At 45.7% G+C, this 20635-nt stretch overlaps 8 protein-coding genes across 8 annotated transcripts; 3 read left to right on the forward strand and 5 right to left on the reverse strand.

The window, feature by feature from the left end:
• Window positions 1–692: 692 nt before the first annotated feature.
• FOBCDRAFT_245465 (RTA1 like protein-domain-containing protein) lies at window positions 693–1746 on the reverse strand (the record flags this gene model as incomplete). Its single annotated transcript, XM_054707634.1, has 2 exons — window positions 693–813; window positions 872–1746. 2 exons carry the CDS (start codon window positions 1744–1746, stop codon window positions 693–695), a joined length of 996 nt encoding a protein of 331 aa, XP_054563609.1.
• A 501-nt stretch (window positions 1747–2247) lies between these two features.
• On the forward strand, window positions 2248–3638 carry FOBCDRAFT_265644 (uncharacterized protein; the record flags this gene model as incomplete). Its single annotated transcript, XM_059611359.1, has 4 exons — window positions 2248–2340; window positions 2372–3237; window positions 3273–3598; window positions 3628–3638. The coding sequence occupies 4 exons, from the start codon at window positions 2248–2250 to the stop codon at window positions 3636–3638; spliced, it is 1296 nt and encodes a 431-aa protein (XP_059466280.1).
• A 66-nt stretch (window positions 3639–3704) lies between these two features.
• FOBCDRAFT_233868 (uncharacterized protein) lies at window positions 3705–4159 on the reverse strand. Its single transcript, XM_031192999.3, has 2 exons — window positions 4124–4159; window positions 3705–4072 (listed from the first exon to the last, which is right to left on the reverse strand). Exons 1-2 carry the CDS (start codon window positions 4136–4138, stop codon window positions 3857–3859), a joined length of 231 nt encoding a protein of 76 aa, XP_031031845.2. The 5' UTR covers window positions 4139–4159; the 3' UTR covers window positions 3705–3856.
• A 1800-nt stretch (window positions 4160–5959) lies between these two features.
• FOBCDRAFT_254251 (alkaline-phosphatase-like protein) lies at window positions 5960–8551 on the reverse strand. The gene has a single exon (XM_031193000.3). The coding sequence runs from the start codon at window positions 8532–8534 to the stop codon at window positions 5994–5996; it is 2541 nt and encodes an 846-aa protein (XP_031031846.2). The 5' UTR covers window positions 8535–8551; the 3' UTR covers window positions 5960–5993.
• A 1926-nt stretch (window positions 8552–10477) lies between these two features.
• FOBCDRAFT_233873 (glycosyl hydrolase family 65 central catalytic domain-containing protein) lies at window positions 10478–14210 on the forward strand. The gene is made up of 4 exons (XM_031193001.3): window positions 10478–10711; window positions 10812–12548; window positions 12600–12887; window positions 12946–14210. Exons 1-4 carry the CDS (start codon window positions 10700–10702, stop codon window positions 14038–14040), a joined length of 3132 nt encoding a protein of 1043 aa, XP_031031847.2. The 5' UTR covers window positions 10478–10699; the 3' UTR covers window positions 14041–14210.
• Window positions 14211–14558: 348 nt separating this feature from the next.
• FOBCDRAFT_254253 (uncharacterized protein) lies at window positions 14559–15203 on the reverse strand (the record flags this gene model as incomplete). Its single annotated transcript, XM_031193003.3, has 3 exons — window positions 15039–15203; window positions 14841–14978; window positions 14559–14792 (listed from the first exon to the last, which is right to left on the reverse strand). Exons 1-3 carry the CDS (start codon window positions 15171–15173, stop codon window positions 14559–14561), a joined length of 507 nt encoding a protein of 168 aa, XP_031031849.2. The 5' UTR covers window positions 15174–15203.
• Window positions 15204–18233: 3030 nt separating this feature from the next.
• FOBCDRAFT_233874 (HSP20-like chaperone) lies at window positions 18234–19507 on the forward strand. Its single transcript, XM_031193004.3, has one exon. It carries the CDS (start codon window positions 18522–18524, stop codon window positions 19194–19196), a length of 675 nt encoding a protein of 224 aa, XP_031031850.3. The 5' UTR covers window positions 18234–18521; the 3' UTR covers window positions 19197–19507.
• On the reverse strand, window positions 19417–20295 carry FOBCDRAFT_245471 (VIT family-domain-containing protein; the record flags this gene model as incomplete). The annotated part of the gene is made up of 5 exons (XM_031193007.3): window positions 19417–19665; window positions 19698–19736; window positions 19849–19902; window positions 19975–20116; window positions 20165–20295. 5 exons carry the CDS (start codon window positions 20293–20295, stop codon window positions 19417–19419), a joined length of 615 nt encoding a protein of 204 aa, XP_031031853.3.
• Between the last annotated feature and the right edge of the window lie 340 nt (window positions 20296–20635).

A 20635-nucleotide genomic window follows, 5' to 3' on the forward strand; every position in this document is an offset into this window, starting at 1 on the left:
AGATCCAGACGACCACTGTTACGTTTTCTTAGAATACTCGTCCATTAATTGGGGCGCTCACTTCCACAACGCTGATTTCATCGACGATGCTACCATTATAACTTTCGCTCTGTTAAAGAGGCCGAGCCCACCATCTTCATACTCATTGGCTGCAATACATACCTAAGCAGACATCTTTAATAAGTCCATAACCACCCTTAACATCAATAACAATTCTCACAGCTAGTCTTCATCCATTAGTACAAGTGCATTTGAGCCCAGACATATGTACTTAGTTTTATATAAGCAATATAACAGGCCAAAAACAGGTAGGCGGCCCAGATTTAGTCTCTTGCAGGGAGCGCTGACCAGGTATATAATCCCAAAGATAGGCCTGCGCAGACACCTCAGTCCAAGCTCAGTACCAACTCAGCCTAGAGCGACAAGAAACCAGCTCTGGGAACGGAAATGGACTTTGACGTGGTCAAATTTCGCCTCCGAGTTCTTTCGTATTAAAATCGATCACGGTTTTAATATATATCTAATACTACAAGAAGGAATTTTATTTTCTATTTCAATTGCTTTAAAGACCGACACTAACTCAGTTGCCCACTATCTAGCCTTTGAATATATATAGATAAGAAATTTAGACCTTGAACAGTACTGACGTCACTCAACACCATGAGAAGCAGCTTATCCAGTGTTGTCCAGTATTACAAGGGGATCTGGTCTGAAGAAAGAGAGGAATGTTTGTCGATGCGGAATGCGGCGAAAGGAGGAAAGTAATACGAGGGATAGAACACGGTGAGGAGCAAAGTGGCAAGTGCCATCATCCTGCGATATAGGTAAGCCTTGCATACGAATTACGACATCACGTAGCATCATGACTTACATTCCGTCTAGTATAAGGAACTCTTTCTCGATACGCATGAGAGAATTTCCCCAACCACCGGCCAGTTCCGGTATTCTGTAAATACAGCGGATGAGGACGAAGAAATATGCAGCAATGAGAACCACGGCGAAGGCCTTGAGTTTCGGGCGCGATACTGTTCCGTTGGCCTTGCTTTCATCGTAAGGGCTTCTGCTCTGAGGCTGTTGCTTCCCTCTTTTGTTTGTTTGGTATCGGAAGATGTAGATAGCAAGCAAAGCACCACAAATGCCCATCGTGACGACCTGGAAAACAATACCAGCGACCATTATGTGATTGCCGAGCTGAGCAATACTGTTTTTGCCACCACCTGTCCCAGCAGACGCGACACCGCCACCAATAGCTTGAAGGACAATCGATCCAACATCGCAACCGACGAATAGCCAAGGGTAAAGAGTGGGTCTGAGAGGAGAATATTGTGGCCCACAGTATGTAATAAAATGCTTCAAGGTGAGATAAATAGACGCGGCGATAAAGCAGGGCCCAACAATAAGGAAAAGCATTTGTATAATAAAGCCACCTGATGACCAAGGATTTTTATGCATAATCAAGCGGCCAATATATCCAAGTACTTCAAACAAAGTGCCAGTAGAGAGGGCTAAGGTGTAAGACCATGTCTTGTTGCGTTTTCCAAGATAGACCTGGGCGATAAATAGGAATAGGAAGAATATAAGAAAGAAGGTATTGCCGCCAAGGTTGGGATAATAACCATATGTTGTAAGCTCTACAGGACACTCAGGCGTAATCTTAGTGCAATTCGAAGTATCGGTAGTAGCCCGTGCCAAGACATAGGCTGAGTGACTGGTGGGGTTGATAATCGTTGGAGCTTTTAACGACATGGTGTATAGTTGACCTTGATGTATGAAGGGATATTACAAGGAAAAAAAAAAAATAAAGACTGTGAAAATTGTTTAAGCTATAGACTAACAAGAGAAGTTAACTTTGAAGAGAGAGCCTGTATCTATAATATATGCAATCTGCTGGAAGAAGGATTTGAATACGTCCTCGTTAAGTGGGCCTCACTTGTAAGTCTCGTACTTTAAGCGAGCATAACTCGTAGCCCCACACAGACGCGGCAGTGTTGGATCACAGATCTAAATCTTATGAGACCTAAGAGAGCCTTTATCGATAAGGCGCGCCAAAGATGCTACCCACAAATACTAGGCCATATAACCAATCGGAAGATCGTGCCAGCTCCTGAAACTCCTCAACTCATCTTAAAACAAGGCCGCCCGGAATGCTCGGGCCTGCATAAACCCTAGCCAATACAATTAAAAACTTGCTGTTCTTGGATTTTATAAACCTCCTTTTATCGCTGCTTTTCTATATACGACAATCCAATGTCGAGACGGACACATCCAAAAACCCGAACGGGGTGTCAGCAATGCAAACGCCGAAGAGTAAAGGTTACTAAATCCGGTATCCACCACTTAGTGTGTCTTTGATACTGACAGACTCCTGTAGTGTGATGAAAGACGCCCTTCATGCTTCAACTGTACACGTTATAATGCTCAGTGTAGCTTCTCATACCCCGATCTATCAGCATGCCCAACCTGTGGACAAAGCAGAAAACACTCAAAATTGCTTACCAATAGTCCAAGAAGCGATGCAAAGGCCTCGCAAAACAAAATCAGTCCCGAGAATCATGAGGTGACTCTAAATCTCGACTATGGCAATCAGCATGCTTCACGGAACCAAATGGATGCAGCTTACAATACAACCGACATCGCAATCAGCACCAGCTCTTTACCAACAGTAGATCAATCCTTTGACGCCGCGCTGGCAGATTTGCGACATCACGACTTCGAGCTGATGCACCATTATTTCACTGCTGCATACTTAACCATGGGACTTCAAGATGAGTTGCGCATTGTGTGGAAAAATGCCATACCCCAACAAGGTTACGATCATCCCTTCGTTATGCACGGCATTATGGCCATATCTGCTTTGCACAAGGCCTACCTACTATACGATAAAGCTGATACGTATTTGACGCTCTCTGCGTATCATTATACGCGTGGGCAAGCCGAGTTCAGGAGAAATCTACTAGCGGTTACGGAGGGCAATTGCAAGCCAGTCTTCTGTTTTTCACTGATTCTCATCGTGTATATGTGTGCCGCACCTGTCACACGGTCTCCGAGACATATTATAGAGGATCCCATCCAGACAACCCTGGAACTGTTCCTTGTGTGCCGAGGTTTGCGGGCGGTCACTGAGCCGTATTATGACCGAGCCCTCAAGTCGGATCTCTACCCACTTGTCAGGACATCGTGGCTCACTGGGGATGACGATCCCCTTAAAATTCCGTCTGTCTTCCTCTCGATACCCATGTATGTATAGAGCATAAGTGTTAATCCATGCTTAGGACACCTTCGCTTCAGAACTCACCGCTACCAACCGATACGTTCGAAGCAGTTGACCGTCTTAGGGACTACCTACGTAATCAGGTGGATTTGATTCATCTCGAGGAAGCCGAAGAAGCCGTTGATTACTTACGGGCGACAGTTGTGCATGTTGCGATGGCGGGTATTAACGTGGAACTGGGGAATGTGGTTAACTGGCCACTCAATCTCTCAGATACCTTTATGTCTGATATAAAACAGTTTAGGCCGCACGCATTGTTGATCCTCGCTTACTTCGCACCTATTTTAGGCATGGCGGATCGTAGCTTCTGGTTTCTCCATGGCTGGAGTAAATATCTCCTTGCTGATATCGAACAGCATTTAAATAATCTCCCAGAATTAATACGATACTTGGAATGGCCAAAAGCCCACGTTAGATAAATATGTTGGATTTGGTAAATATTAGTATTAGATAATTAGGTTACTGTATCACTGCCCATTTTACTTATAAGGTTGCACTGGAAGTGTTTTAACCAATCATGCTACTACTGACTCAATGCCCACTATCTAACATTCTCTTTCCAGCTTTGTCTGGGTTGTGCGTCCCTTAGCAGTTCTGCTGGCAGACCTTGGAGGCAGTGGCAAAGCAAGTGGCTTGGCCAGCACCAATAGGGCATGCGCGGTGTCGACCAGCAAGGCAAGCATTGTAGTTAGCGTAGCCAAGACAGCCGCCACGGGCCTCAAGGTTCTGAGTGTCGCCCTTATCAGCGACGGGGTTGGTGGAGGCGAAGGTAGACAAGGCCATGACGGCGACGAAGAGCTTCTGTTTCACATGTCAGTGTTCGAAGATTTCGATGTAGAGTGTAGTACCTACGGTGAGAGAATACATGTTGAGCTTGTGAATCTGATTCTTAAGACTTGTGTGTAGAACCAATTGATAATAAACGGGATGGGTCTTGACTATTTATACGTGGGATGTGCCCGACATCGCCCATCCGTTCAATCCTTCGAGTCTGGGGGTTAGGCCACGACGTACGATGCTTGCAGATCTGTGAGGAAAAGTGCTCAACTTGGCGATCCTCGGGTTATCGGGTCATCGGCGACTCGAAGATGGACTTCTCCAAGAATCCGCTTAAAGCGCCGAGCTCGCAGCTCGCAGCCTGTCTTACATCCCACCTTTAGCGCGGCAGCAAATGATGTTATTGGGCAGATCGAGAGTTAGCCTACGGCGTAGCGCTTGATTTTCCGGATACACCCGTCCGACTGTGGGTATAGCGTCACTGATTACCTGATTGATTAGATAAAAACAATCAAGCCCACCCTCGATTGCCACTAGCGAATAGAGCCACTCGCATTTCACTGGAGAGCCTCTACGGGAGATGTCCGCCCATATGGGACACATAGAATCCTTTCTTTCTCCACTCTCTGGAAAATCGAACCATTGCGATCCTTCGTGCCTTTTTTGCTTGCCGCATAGCCGGTGTCTCCATCTTCCATAAAGCCTAGCTTGCTCTGGGATACTTAACCAACCAGTCTGTAGCCTTTCTAAGATAATTTAGGTACCTAAATATTCTTAACTAGAATTTTAAAAGACTATAGCGTTAAAGAAATGTTCTTAGGTAGACTTTAGGTATAATGAAAGCTGGTTTGGCTATTGGGAGAGTGCTCGCTCAGTCTCGATATATATAACTTGAATATTAACGTCGTCATTACTTTTGACTTCTAACGGCTACCAAGTCATGCCATGATATCGGAGTGTAACGGTTCTATGTTTATCCCCTAAACCATTCTTTATTTTTCATATATTTCTTGTTGCGTTTCTACGTATCAGACATCTACGCGGCGTAAACTGTTTCCAATTACACACTTAATAGCATAGCTCAGCTTGTTAGAAATAATCAGTTACTGTAAACTACTTACGCAATTCTTTTAGTATTGGTCCTATATAGGTTAACCTAGCACCGATAAAATATTTGTTAATACATCGAGCTGCATTTTCCTACGCCTCTAGTGACAGATTCTTGTCTGCTACTTGAATGGCGCTCTGCCCACGCACAGTAAGATGTCGCCGCAATTACTGACTTACACCCCATAGGGAGTAAACACGGCCCTGGATGCAGACCCTTTGCTGTCTTGTTATAATCAGGCTGTAGACCGATACGGATAAGGAGCTAGACAGAGATCTTCTCTCTGGAAGCTTGTTGATACTATACCTGATTTCTTTATGAGTGTTCTTGGGGATATCTTTAACCCTGCCAGCTTTCTGACACCCCTAAGTATACTTGCTAGCAGCTTAATAATGATTTGGGGATCTGTTGTCTCTCGGTCCTTATGATAAGTTTCTCTGGCTTTCCTGGCCTTGGACTGGGCCTTAGAAACTCTCTGGTGGGATGTCTTAATAAGTGTATTGGCTAAGACCTCCTGCAGTGCCTGGCTTCCGAAACCCTCTGAAGATACCTCAGTGGCTGGAGCTACTGGTGAAATGGCCTGCAGATGGATTAATTACACTTAGGCATTCATGTACCAGGATCTACCACCAGAAGCATTTGATACGGCGCTGGGTGTCGCAGGTCACATGGCATAGTCATCAGGCCATACGTTTTTGGTGCAAACGCTCGACCTTGGAAAGACCTGCATCATGTACCGTGTCACTTGCTGCTTCGGCAAAAGATGGTCAACCATGGCACAGACTTCCTCCTTTGTATTTCTTATCTATTCCTTCTGGCCAGTATCATGCCTAATCATTAAAGATCAAAACGCCAACGCTTGCTGTTTTCCTTAACGAACCATCTAGTCATAAATGCACCTTCTTCTGCCCACTCTGCAACCTCTCTTCCATACCTCTGATCTATAGCCTGTAAAAACGATTTAAAATCTAATGCTTGCACAGGGTTGTGCTCGTGTGGGTCTTTTGTCAGGTCTGCCAACTTCCAAGCCACGTTTTCTATTATTGGCACGACAAGATGGCGCTCTGGATACCGGCCGTCACGGATACTAAGCATGGCACGTCCAGGATTGGTGATAGTGAACTGCCATTGCCCCTCGCCGGTAGCCAGGGGACGGATGAGCGATTGTCCTTCGTAATTGCGGATTAGGTCCTCAGCTGCCCGGCGGCTTGTCTTGCTCAGTGAGCCTGTTTCGAGGAGGATATCCAGGATTGTGGGGAGAATTTGAGTTGCATGCACCGCCTCGTCCACATCGAAGGCTGGCAGTTGGGGATGGGAGAGGACTAACGGCACATGCTCAACACCAATATTGGGGTTATAGTATGGCGAAGCAATATCATTTTCTGGAAGAGATACACCGTGGTCGCCCTGAAAGATGACCAGTGTCTCATTGGTAACTCCTTGCTTATCCAAGACGTCAAGGACCTTGCGAATCCATCTGTCTTCATAGCCAATTGTGTTGATATATCTTGACATCATCTCAAGATGACCACCGTTGGCCATAGGTGTATACTTTTCTGTCTTGGGCAGGTGAAACCGATGGTGGCTGGTAGATGTAATATGGCTCAGAAATACGCGGTTGTTTTCTGTGGCGGCGTTTTTGAAGACATCAGTAATGTAGTCTTCCAGTGGATCCTCTTCAAAGGCGAAGTCGTTAATATTTTCCAACGTGACTGCTCCGTGCTTTGCGTTAGCGCTGCGAAGATATTCCTGGCCAATTATGCCCTCATCTGGGAATCCCATTGCAGACATTAAAGCACCATGGCTATCATAGTCGAGTTTAGCTGCTTGGAAAAAGTAGGACTTCCACTTGTCCTTCTGACTGGTTTTCTTTATACCGGCTTGTTTCTCCTCTGCTTTATTTAGTGCGTTGAAAATATGCGGCAAACAAGGCTGGTAGATATGATGGCTATAATCCAGATTGAAATCTGCAGCTAGAGGCGCTATACCACAGATTGTACCTGTTAGGCTTTTAAGGGTGTATGTTCCAGAGGTATGTGCGTTGGTGAAGTGAATCCCCCCTCGCTTAGGTCTATTGGCATGCTCAAAACCGTCTGAGTAGTCGCCTGTAATGAAATTTGCTGTTGGTGTTAAGTTGGCAAGCTTCTCCTGAATGTCTTGTGGCAGTCCATGTGGAAAGGTATCAGCAAATCGATTCCAGATTAGACCATTCTTTTTGATAGGAAAGACATCATTTCGGGTACTTTCCAGGAAGAACATAACTATATGTCGAATGTTGAGTTCCTGTAACTTCCCCCGGAGAGAATCTCGTAGGGGCTCGTCTAGATTTGAGACCCTCATAGGGTCAGACTTGGCGCTATAGTGTGGTTCCTGAAGATACCAATCTTTGAAACCTTCCAGGGCTGGTATGTCCATTGGAAGCCAGCTGAAACGGGTAGGCTGTACCAGTGCGGTACGTTCGTCCCAGCTTCGCTGTACTCCTTTTCCGAAAACCGATGGAATATTGTCGAGGAATGGCGACGAGGCAAAGTCGATGAAAGGTAAAAGTCCAGTAGTCCAAGAAAGAAAGATCAGAGAAGGATCCTTGGGTCGAATAAAAGTAAGGATAAAAAGTGCCGTTAACAGAAGAGTAACAATCGGGTAAGGAAGTATGCGTAGAAAACGACCAAGTTTAGAACTTCGTACTGGTGAACCACCTCTGGAGCTTCGTGGTGAACTCAACAGTGAGGTCGAAGGCGAGCTGAACTTTCCCTTAAATTCCTTGTCTTGATATGAGGTGCTCTCGATGTCGAGCCATGACAGGTCATCTCTTTGCGATAACGGATCGTAACCAAATCGATGGCCCAATCGGCGACAGATGAAAGTAATTGGCCAGTTGACGAGATCTCCACCCCAGCCAAAGAGAGAGTAGCAAGCGACCTGAAGCAGTGCGCTTAAGCAAGCGCAGACACAGAAGACACCGATGAAAGCTGTCAGGCCCGATAGAATAATTGCTTGAGCAGTTGGGTCGGCCATGAAACCGATATTGCGCCAGTGGATTTCAGATCCTGAGACTAGATAAAAGGAAACTGAGACAGTGCAAATGATAGTGTTGTAGGTCATCAAGGAGAATGCAAGTATATTGACGGTTCTCCGTAGCTTGCCAGCACTAGGCACCCAATGACTTAGGAGAAGTCTGATTAGAAGGAGTAGGAGGATATCTTGAGTAAAGAAGGAGAAAAAGAAGAGAAGCATGCGCTTGGGCGTCACTGAAGCTCTGTGATTATGAAGATGCACTCCTTTAGCAGCACATACTGCCAATGTGGTAAGAGTGAAAGCAAGGCGTTGGTTAGCTAGTTTTGAGGCATATAGTAGACATATCCTCCTGAAGGGGGCCATCTTGAATGACGTGCCGACTAAAGAGCGAGGAAAGGAAGGGAAAATGGAAATAGGGAGCCAAGACTCTTTTTCTTAAATACACAATTTACAATGCGCAGACGTGACTCCCCTTTGATTAATATCACCCCATAATACCTAGCTCCATTAACTGACCGAACATGGTTTGGGCATTACTGTTGACCACGCGAGCAGGAAGAAGTAATCTGGACCGTTAATAGCGCTTACTTAGACCGCGCCGCAATATGCGCTCGAGATGCCTTTTGGTTTGTCGCGTCGTATAATCGCTCGTATTGGATTTTCAGCTCTAGCCCAGACTGGGCTAGACTCAATGCCAAATGTGGGGTCTAGGGGTCTGGGTCCGGCTAAGTGGCAGCTTCCCCTGACTTGATGAAATGGAGCCCTTAGCAAACGGCACCCTGCTGCCGTGTTTGGTCATGACACTTCACAGAGATTGAGTTTGCATGTGCGAACGTAGTCTTGGCCGACATCCGGTTAGTTGACGTTCCTGGAACCTTATGTAATGAAGTCGTTTCATCAACAGGTAGCAGCAAAAAGGGTGCATAACCAATGCATGTCTTTCTGGAAAGGGGCTTCGAACCATCCCATGACGCCTGGAGGATTGTGTTCCACCAGCAGGATTGTAATTTGTAGGGCTATGCTGAGTCAAGCGAAATGTCGCGTGCTTTAATGGACAGGCTAACGGGTAAGACGGGTGAACCTGTTCCAGATAGATTCTAGACCCTGGGCTGCATATGGACATTTGTGGCTGCTATGGCTTGTGGTAGTGCACTAAATAAAATTTCGGCACCTTCCGTTTCTTCTCGGCTTCCGCGCCCTGCGAAGCAGACCAAGGGTCCAAGGCTGGTGTGGCAGACCAGGATTATCATTCAGCTCCTGCCTGAAATTTTCTTCTCGATCCGCAAAGACCCATATTATCCTCGGCAAGATGCTGCCAAGGCACCAACGTTTACGGAGGTCAGTCTCAAAAGTCTTTGCCCAAGATGGCTTACGCCACAATTACTTGGCCCTGTCAGGTACAGAGGTATACAAGAGAAAATAAAGCCTATTGAGGCACTGCCCTGTAATCACCTTATAATTATAAGGTGTTTAGGGAGAATCTCTAAGTATTTTACTGACTGCAACTGGTATGCCTCAATTATGTTCAGTGACTGTATCTCTGGTATCTTATCAAAAGTGGGTCGTTCAGCCATGGCCTTCTTTGGCAAACACTTTTGAGACCGACCTCCGTATCGACGGGTTAATTAAACCGGATGGATTATGTAATGCAGATTGTTCTTTTCTTCCAGGGATGTCAGAAGGGATTATTTCCGCCTGAATTCTCGTCGTGCCAGTCTATAGTATCTTCTTCGTTAAGAGTTTATTAGATATTCATCGCTTGATGTCTAGTAGCTTCACTTAGACCTAGACTTCCACTCGGCAGTGAATGGTGCTGCTGCACCGGTTACATTGACGATAGGCATTTTTAAAAGCCTCAAGCTTCAATGCAGCACATATTACAGTGGTGTCGTGAAGCGTTCCGATCAGTATCTTTACGAAGCTGTACTTTTAGGAAGCTGTATTTAGTATCAGCAGAATAGGGTGTAAAGGAGCAGATGCAGAGAGTACCTGACTAGACGGAGAAGTGGCGGAGGTGTTTTATTGATATGATGCCATTATATATAACCTATGTATTTTGCTATGGATCGAAAAGAATAGAGGAATTTACGTCTGGGTGTCCCGGATTGGCCTCGGTGTCCATGAACCAGAATGTTCCCCCGCAGCAACATCGTCAATCCCCGCATTGATTAATGCCGCTTACTCCGGATCATCAATCGATAACTGAATAATGACATAATTTGTCTACTTCAGGAAATGATGATCGCCAAGCTCGGGCCGAATTGCAAGCCTTGAACAAAAGCCGTTAGAATTTTGACGACTTCAGAGCTAACTTGCGGGGTTACCAAGATTTTGGCATGGTCTGATTACCGATCTTTGATTTCTTGTTTATTTTCATCGACATGTCAATTACAACGTTGAACTCTCGTTTCGGGTCTTTGAGACTTCCTTGCCAGATTGTTTATATATCATAGCTTGCCTCTACGAGAACAATCCAGTAAAATCTGCTGGTTACTGAGTGTATATCACCAAATGGGATAACCGACACCATGCTTTCCTCAGTACGTCAAGACAAACTCTTAAATTCATCAAGCTCACACTTCTTACGATAACTCCTCTTTATCCCTTTACATCACTCGAATGCTAATTCTTCTGATGTAGCATCTCAATTATGTCATTTTGACGCTTCTCTCTTCAATAACGCTGGCAACCAGTACTAACGACCATGACCGCATTAAAAAATGCCATCAACGTCATAGCACATTCAGCCACTCACGCAAAGCCAGCAACAACATCTACAAAACCTCCTTCCCCGGCGTAACATGGGATAACGACAATTGGCTCCTTACTACAACCAACCTCGACCAAGGCCACTATCAATCTCGCGGGTCAGTAGCAAACGGCTACCTCGGCATCAATGTTGCCGCCGTCGGCCCCTTCTTTGAGATCGATGCCGATGAAGAAGGCGGTGTCATCAACGGCTGGCCGCTCTTCTCTAGACGACAGACCTTTGCAACTATCGCCGGCTTCTACGATGCACAGCCCAAGACAAACGGGACCAACTTTCCATGGCTTTTGCAGTATGGCTATGAGAGTGTCATTAGTGGTGTTCCGCACTGGAGCGGACTTATTCTCGATCTAGGAGATGATGTGTATCTTGATGCGACGGTTGATAATCGAACTGTTCATAACTTTACGTCGACTTACGACTTCAAGGCTGGCATTCTGGAATGGTCGTATACCTGGGAGCCAAAGGGTCGGAAAGGTTCTTATCAGATCAAGTACCGCTTGTTTGCGCACAAACTCCACGTCAATCAGGCCATCGTGAATCTAACGATTGTCCCATCCATCGACTCCGAAGCGACAGTGGTCAACGTCATTGATGGATACTCGGCAGTGCGTTCAGACTTTGTCAAGTCAGGCCAGGATGAAGATGGCGGCATATTCTCAGCTGTCCGACCCGTTGGAATCGCCAATGTGACCGCCTACATATACGCACAAGTCAACGGATCAAAATCCCTCGGCCTGTCTCGCCGCAAATTGGTCCATGGAAAGCCGTATGTGCACACCAACGAATCATCTATTGCACAAGCCATCCCTGTCAAGTTCTCAGCTGGTGTTCCTGTTCATGTCACTAAATACGTAGGAGCCGCTTCCTCCGACGCCTTTGAAGATCCAGAAAAGACTGCGAAGGAGGCTTCACATAGAGCATTGGAGGAAGGGTACGAAAAGTCTCTTTTATCACATCTCAAGGAATGGGAGAGCGTCATGCCGAGTGATTCTGTGGACAGCTACGCATTTCCCAAGAACGACACGCTCCCTGACGATGAGTACATCATCGACTCTGCCATCATTGCCGTCACAAACACCTACTACCTCCTCCAAAACACAGTCGGCAAGAGTGCACAAAAGGCAGTATCAGGAGCCCCCGTCAACATCGACAGTATCTCAGTCGGCGGCCTCACCTCCGACTCGTACGCCGGCCTCATCTTCTGGGACGCCGACCTTTTCATGCAACCCGGTCTCACAACATCACACCCAGAAGCTGCTCAGCGAATAACGAACTACCGCGTGGCCAAGTACGACCAGGCCAAGAAAAACATCGCCACTTCTTTTGCGGGCTCTCAAAACAAGACCAAGTTCTCGGAATCAGCGGCTGTGTATCCGTGGACAAGTGGACGGTTTGGGAATTGCACTGCTACTGGTCCTTGCTGGGACTACGAGTACCATTTGAATGGGGATATTGGGATATCTTTGGTGAATCAGTGGGTTACAAGCGGTGATACCGACTTCTTCAAGGAGACACTGCTGCCGATTTATGACTCGGTAGCGAATCTTTTTGCGGATTTGCTGAAACCCAATGGATCGTCGTGGACTATCACAAATATGACTGACCCCGTGGGTTTCATCGGCTGTTTACCTTCGTTTCGAATGCTGATCTATATATAGGATGAGTATGCCAACCATATCGACGCCGGCGGTTTCACCATGGCACTTGCCTCGGAGACCTTGATCCAAGCCAACCAGATCCGCAGACAGTTTGGAATGTCAGAGAATAAGACGCAGGACGAAATAGCCTCTGATGTGCTTTTCATCAGAGAGAACGGCATAACTTTGGAGTTCACGACTATGAATGGCAGCGCCATCGTGAAGCAGGCTGACGTGGTGCTCATGAGCTTTCCTCTGGGTTACAACGATAACTACACTGACCAGAATGGACTCGACGATCTCGACTATGTAAGTTTACCAACATTATGATCGCATATGGAAATTCTGACTTAAATGGTGTTGAAAGTACGCGAACAAGCAGTCTCCCGATGGGCCAGCAATGACCTGGGCAATCTACTCCATTGTAGCGGACGAGCTCTCACCATCCGGTTGCTCAGCATACACCTACGCACAATACTCCTACAAACCTTATACACGACCTCCCTTCTACCAGCTTTCCGAACAGTTGGTAGATAACGCAACCGTCAACGGCGGCACGCATCCTGCATATCCCTTCCTCACTGGCCACGGAGGCGCTAACCAAGTGACTATCTTTGGATACCTTGGCCTACGGCTTTTTCCTGACCAAGGTCTCCACGTCAACCCGAATTTGCCGCCTCAGATTCCGTATCTGAAGTATCGAACGTTCTACTGGCGTGGTTGGCCTATCTCTGCTTGGTCGAATTACACGCATACTACTATTTCTCGACACCCGACGACTAAACCTCTCGATGTTGCGGATTCTCGGTACGCTAATAAAGGTATTGCGGTTTATGCTGGGAAAATGGGAGACTCTGCACTTCATCATTTGACATTCGATGAGCCTGTCGTTATCAAGAACAGACAGATAGGCAGTGTTAACACAGTGCACGGCAATCTAGCTCAGTGCCGACTGGTAAAATCTTCCAACTCTTATGAGCCAGGGCAGTTTCCCATTGCTGCTGTAGACGGAGCTACTTCGACAAAGTGGCAGCCCTCAAAGGCCGCTGAGGTCAGCTCACTGACTGTTTCTCTTGCGAAAAAGGACGTTGGATCTAAGGTCAAGGGCTTCTACTTCGATTGGGCTGATGCCCCACCTATCAACGTCACAGTTCTGTTCCACAACAAAACCATTGATGATCCGACAAAGTTATATGGGACATCGAGCCACGACTCGGGATATGATGTCGTTGTGTCCATAAAGAAGGTCAAACTCTCGGATGCATACAACGCGAAGACCGATAATCTAGATGCAGTTGTCATGCCTACAGGAAACACTACCAATGTCACTCTTCCAGAGCCTGTTCCCTTATCTCGATACGCCACGTTGCTGATCGCGGGGAACCAGGGTCTGGATGTGGTTGATATCAAAGCTGGTAATGGTACAGGCGCTACAGTCGCTGAGTGGGCAATCCTGCATTAAAGGTAATCATGGGATACAAATGATGGTGTATAGTATAAGGTTCAATGGCGGTCGTAGTGAAAGGATGGCAAAGATTTGGTGTAGGAAAGACATGTATGTAATCGGTGCAGAGGTCAGGTTTTCAATACTTCTTGGCTTCAACTAGCTTCCTTACCAATGATAATTTACTGTCAATAATGAAGAAAGCTCGTACGCTTGATGTGCAAGTCGAAAGCCCAGTTCAAGGCATCATGACTCGTGAGGACTGCGAAGACAACGGCCGCTTTGTAAGATAGGACGAGTCAGGTTTCCAAACCGCTTCGGTCACCTACGGCAGAGGAAGGGATAAAAATACTTGTACCTCTCAGGTTAACAGCTTTTATCGGGCATTGGGCTCAAAGTCCCATCACGTTGCAGCCTTGATGAATGCACCAAAAAAGGTTTTGTAAATTGAGCAAAGAATCGAATCTATGGACGAAACCTTCTTCGCCGGTCCCAAGACAATACCTGGCTGGACCAAGCTATTTACAGCTTGTCCCTCAAGCCTTGCATGTATCGTAAGGTGGGTTAGGCTTGTCGCATGCACACGCCCCATTCGGATGAGCTTTGTCGATTCTGCCATTGCCGCGGCCCTGGTCACGACAATCCTTGTTACAAACCTGGTTACTGACAGCGCCGTGGCACTCAACCGCGTAGTAGTACTTCCAAGGGTTGGTACCACTCTTGAATCCCCGTTCCTGGCAATACGCATCCATTGCCTTCTTGTTGGCCAACTGCAAAGTGGTCAGATACAGGTAGTGATTGAAGAGGGCAGTACATACAATGCAGTAGCAATGGTGAGTGTCAGTCACCTTGGGACTAAAGTGCTCATCGCAAGGGAACTGGTCGAACTTGCACGCTGCGTAAGAGTCGCCGCAGGCGGGAGGGTCATTTGGCCCTTGAGAAGCGGGTGTTTTGCACTGGCGAGTATTAGAATATTGAGTCTGCAGGAGCTGAACTGCCACTGGAATCTAGCTTACCATGGGTCTGGGACATGTGCCGTCCCGGGCACTCAGATGATGGACGGAACCATCAGGGGCACGAAGTTGAGCCCTTTGGTCTGCGGACACCAGAGTCGCAGTTGCGAATGCAGAAATGAGAGTTAGGAGCTTCATGCTGACGTTAATAGACTTGATGTAGTGTGGAGGAAGAGCCTATGGGTAGATAGCAAATACGTTGGAAGATACTTTGTATATATACTGTCCTTTTCCAAAAGGAGACAAGGTTGGTGTAATTTCTCATATAGCGGTAAAGAAAGGTTTAGTCTATTAGAAATTAAAACTATATTATACGGAGGAAATATTATGCACTTATGGGATAAAGTTCTGAACTACAGGGATATGTGTAAACTTTGTAACTGCCGAATGACGTTGACCGTGCCCTCGGTGCTGAAAAGCATAAATAATATAATTCATCGTTTAACACACCGCTTTTCAAGCAACTGAGCCATATATGCATTTCAGATTAACTGCCGGAATTGAGGCTCGAAGTATAAATTATTACCCAGCTCTCTTACCATTACTCCCGGCGCTGCTTCAGCTCACCATACCGGACTAGCCGGGCAGTCGTGAATTTGACGCATTTCAACTTCGGGAAGTCGGAATACCACATTTCTGTCTAGCTTGATTGTATTTGCATACTGGGCCTCTCGTCAACTACATTGTCATTTTTGTTTTCTGACTGCCCTCGTTCAAACGACATTTACAGCAATATATATTTTATACCTGTCTAAGGGGTACTTTCCGAAGGATGTTCTTGCGGTGCTGAAGATGGTAGTAGATGGGGTCCAAAGGACTGTCGCATGGGGAGCCGAGTTCCGAAATTACATTTTGGTTCAGGTTACGCATCCGTCAAAACTGATGCAACTTACCGCCCTCAACGAGTTAATGTTAGGCTCTATTGACGGCGCCACAAAGCTTGACACCATTTGCTAATCCAACGATTTCGAATGCCGTTATTACTTCCCCAAACGCTACTCGCAGTGAAAGCCGGTAGATACTAGATAAATCACTCCCGAGAGGCTGATCAAGAAAGATCGGCACCTGTTAGCAGACACTCTGCCTGTGCATTTTGTCTGCCTAAGGGAAAACCTCCATGGCAATCTGCGGGTGATGATCTCCCTTCTATCGTTTCTTCTTCACCTACGCTAGGTGACGACTAATCGCACCACTGGAAAAATACGTGGCTTGTGGAGATGTTACCAGATCTCTCCAACAGCTCATCCAACTTCTTCACCAGCCGACATTCCTTCGTTGTCAGCTTGTTAATGTTTGCCACCTTCACATGCCAGCCTGAAGGAACTGGCGGTCTCTTGACATGACAGAAACAATTGGGGTTCATTGGTCAAACGAGGGTGCCACCATGTCTCCAAATGATTGCCGACTCTGCTCTTACGCGAACTCACCGTCTTACTAAATCTATGTTCTCTCCAAATTGTGGTTTCTACAGTCCTCCATTGCTTCAAAGCCTTGGTGATAGTAACCCGTACCGAGTCTCAAGCTACTTGGTCTTGATGGCGTGAACTGTTTCTGCACACTGACAAGAAACATGCTCCATCAAACTTTACAGCCAGTCTTTCCACTTGTATTCCTGGATACGGTGTGATACCCAAATACACGTGATGGAGAACTGCGAGAACCAAGGCTCTCACTCCTCTACCATGCTGGGCTCTTATTGACGACAGTCTTGGACGTGTTCACTGGAAGACAGTTACTCAGCTAGAGGCTTGTACTGCAGATTAGGGTCCTCTTGACCAGCCTCTTGAATAGTCTACTAACTACTAGTTCGGAGCCCGATTAGTAACAGCTGCCTACTTTCTGAATTAGATCCACCTTCCTCACCAACAGACGATAAGTACAGCCTTAAACCAATGGTCAGTGTGTCATCGATCTCGCCAGCCAGGTGCCTTGCCGCATTTGTGAACCCCAAGCTTATCGCCTATGACTACAGTAAAAGTCTATCTATATAGGTAACTGTAGTTTTAGACTTTCTCCACAGAGTCTGTTTTCATCCCTAGACACTCCTTACCAACTCGACTCTCACGCATGGCCCAAAGGGATCAAGATGAATACCAGAAGACACTTCTATGAGCCTATGATCCAGGGCAGGGCGGTGCAAGGGAGGCTACGTCGAAGGCAAGACATGTTCCAGAACATAGGGTAACCCCTACTAAATGGAATGGTTCCCGGGGCCGAATCTCCATGGTGTTGCTCACGGATGAACTATAAGAGTTGCAAAGATAGGTTTCGCTTTATATAACCTATCTAGCCGTGCACTCTAATCAAGGAACATGGCCATGGCTTTTAAGTCAAGCTGCAGGCAAAACAATACTGAGTTCAGGTCTCACTGTCGCTTTGATCAAAGTCTGGTCGCGTGTAAAATCCACGTTACACGAACAGGTATCTGGCACCCGATACATTTCTTAGTAAAAACGCTGAGTTGAAGTTTTTCTGGAATAGTAGACACTAAATCGGCCGCGAACTACTAGGTCGAGGAACGATATAATCTGCTTTTTAACAGGCTTTGTAAAGTATATAATATAGCCACAATACTGATTAGGAATTATATAAGAATGGTTATAACAAAATTATTAATATTATCTTTTAGTAATTTGATACTAATATTTTTATTATAAGTTTTTATATTTTTTTAACCTAATAATAAGTAACGTTTAACTAATATTAAATATATTAATTATTAATAATTAAACAAATGTAATATAAAGATAATATTAATAAAGAATGTATTCTTAAGTCCTACAATTTATATAATTCCTAATAATAATAATATAACTTACAGAATTAATTAATATAATATTTTATAAGATTATATTTTATTTATATTATATATATTAATATCTTCAAATTTGTTCTCATTTATATATTGACATTAAAATAGCAGTGGGTTAGACTATTATCCTTTTACCTAGCTGTTGGTTTTACTTAACTGAATTATGTCTAATTTACCAAGTGTAATTGCCTAATGCCTTGTACATAATCTCAATTTGCACGATTCACTTCTAGCCATCAGAGAAGGTTTACACCCAATTGTCAAAGTTCTGTAATGGTGTGATGGGAATTGCGGGGTAAGGCCGGAGTCACGAGGCACTATCTATAGGTTGCAATCGAGTCGTCTTGGATCAGATCATCACTTGTAATGTCGATGATGAAACACGTCATTGTCATAATTCCAAAAACTCTATCACGAAGTCAGATCATTAACACAACACTACTGCTCCCGCATGGTTATTACTGGCCCTGAAGTCAGAGGGCACTCTTTACGTCAGTCATTGCATCAGATCATGCCGAATCATGCTGAGTTTACAGCAGATTGACAATGAGGAAGTCCTTCCTGTAATGACATGCAGAATCATGCCAGCCAGATGTAAATAATCTGCATTCTTTATTACCATATATACCCTAAGCAGCCAACCTCCAGAACAACGAGCCTACAATCGACTTCCTATGTATTCCTGCAGATCACTGGTTTCTCAACAAGCACGCAAATCAATAGGCGGTTTATTTGTTAACAAACGCTTCTTTCCACATTCCATTGCCAGCAAAGCACGCACAATGGCTCTTTTCCCTCGCAGCCTTTACAATTCTGAATCTCCCTTTAACCCAATCTTCCGACTCCTCGAAGATTACGACACGTACTCCCGAAGAGATCAGAATACCCATCACGCTGGAATGATCCACTGGCAGCCCAAGTTTGATATCTGCGAGACGCCTCAGGCTTACGAGCTCCATGGGGAGCTTGCTGGTATGAAAAAGAAGGAGGTACACCTCGAGTTTACTGAGCCGCAAACAATGGTCATTCGTGGAAAGTCCGAGCGAAACTACACCTCGGGAAACCCTCCTGCGGGGTTTGTCGAAGGCCCATCTGCGCATGGAGCTCTTAAAGGCGAAGGAGCCGAGCAGAGCAAACCCCAGCCTCAACAGCCACATAAGGACGACAAACATGACGAAAAGACCAAATACTGGCTTGCTGAGCGCAGCATCGGCGAGTTCTCCCGCACCTTCACCTTCCCATCTCATATAGATCAGGATGGTGTCAGTGCTAGCTTTGAAGACGGGATTCTGACTATCATTGTCCCAAAGGTCAAGAAGCACGAATCTCGTCGCATCCATATCGATTGAGTCAAACCGCGAGGCCATCGAGTATGGCGGCGTGCTTGAACTTTAACTAATTTCGTCTTGTATTATCATTCTGACTTTCTTAGGAGGCTTATTTGGATGTCTATAACATAATTCGGTCCTTTATCTCCTTGATGTCTTGAAAATACACAATCTCTTCAGTTTTTGAGTAATTCTATAAGATTACCCTGTTTACAACGGCTTCTAGGCCCCTAAGAACGTGTTATGTGTAGTCCAGATTAGTATTTACAAGTTTTACAATACCATAGCTAGCGCCCGCAGCAATAGCCCCTACAAGAAGCGTTTCTAGTGACCCATACAGGGCAGAGCGACGGCTAAGCCCAGTAATTATAGTTTTCCCATAACCAAATATACACAATATGACACATGTGACTCCGATTGAAGCAAACAGCGCAGTGTTGATATGCTTCGTAGTAAAGTAAGGTACCATGGGAATAAGTCCCCCTATGTACTTGTCAACATACAGATAAAAGAAAGGCTCACCCTGTTGAGATATACAAACCTATAAAGTAAGATAGCCCACTGTGAGAGCAGAAACCCAGGGTCGAGACCAGCGGGGGCGTTCAAGTTTGAGTTCGAAGTCCATCATAAACTAGATGCTATTAGCTTTTTCTGACGACAGCAGCGAACTCACTTTGACCCAAGACTGTGGATTTCTCCGGGAACTTTCGATGATGGGTGATATTTCCTGGGAGGTAATACCATATCTTTGGAAGAGATTCACCAGCAGTTAGCCTTCTAGGTGTGGAGTTTGAGTAACTTGGCGCTGCTCGTGTGCTTCCTCTACTTCAAAGTGATGGGCATCAGTGATTGTGGCTAGATAAGCCCCCAGTCCCATACTGATGGACCCGGCAAACAGTTCGGCCATCCCACCAAGAATGACAAGCTTGCTCGATCCAATTCTACTCACTGATCAGTGTTAAAAGTAATCAGAACGAGAATGAACCCACGAGGATAATCCAGCTGTCAATGCGAAGGGTACTGTCAGTCCATCTGCAAGACCGATGATGGCATCACAAGTTAGGCCGCTCTGTGTCGTATGCCTCTCAAGCCGATGTCGCTCAGTCTCAGCGCTTTGCATGGTTTGTTTTAGTGTATTGTATATGAGAAAAGAATGAATCTACATGGGTCAAATCAGACCAGATTCAGGGATATCTAGCTTGGAGCCGATATAAAGACCATCAACGTTCAGAGACACGTGAACGTCAATCAAGAGGCATTTGACTAAGATTTCTACTCGCACCTCTTGCGGTGATCTTTAAGACATTGCAAGACACATTATTCGGCTCTGAACAATTATGATACCTGCATAACAATCTGTTAGGCCCGGAGGCTTCTTGCTGAAAAACCTTGTGCTTAGTGCATGATGAAAGTTTGTTTGCCTCAGTGCCGTACGTATCATATGATGATGGCATGACATA

This window comes from Fusarium oxysporum, chromosome XI (assembly GCF_013085055.1).
Source record: "Fusarium oxysporum Fo47 chromosome XI, complete sequence".
Lineage (NCBI taxonomy): Eukaryota > Fungi > Ascomycota > Sordariomycetes > Hypocreales > Nectriaceae > Fusarium > Fusarium oxysporum.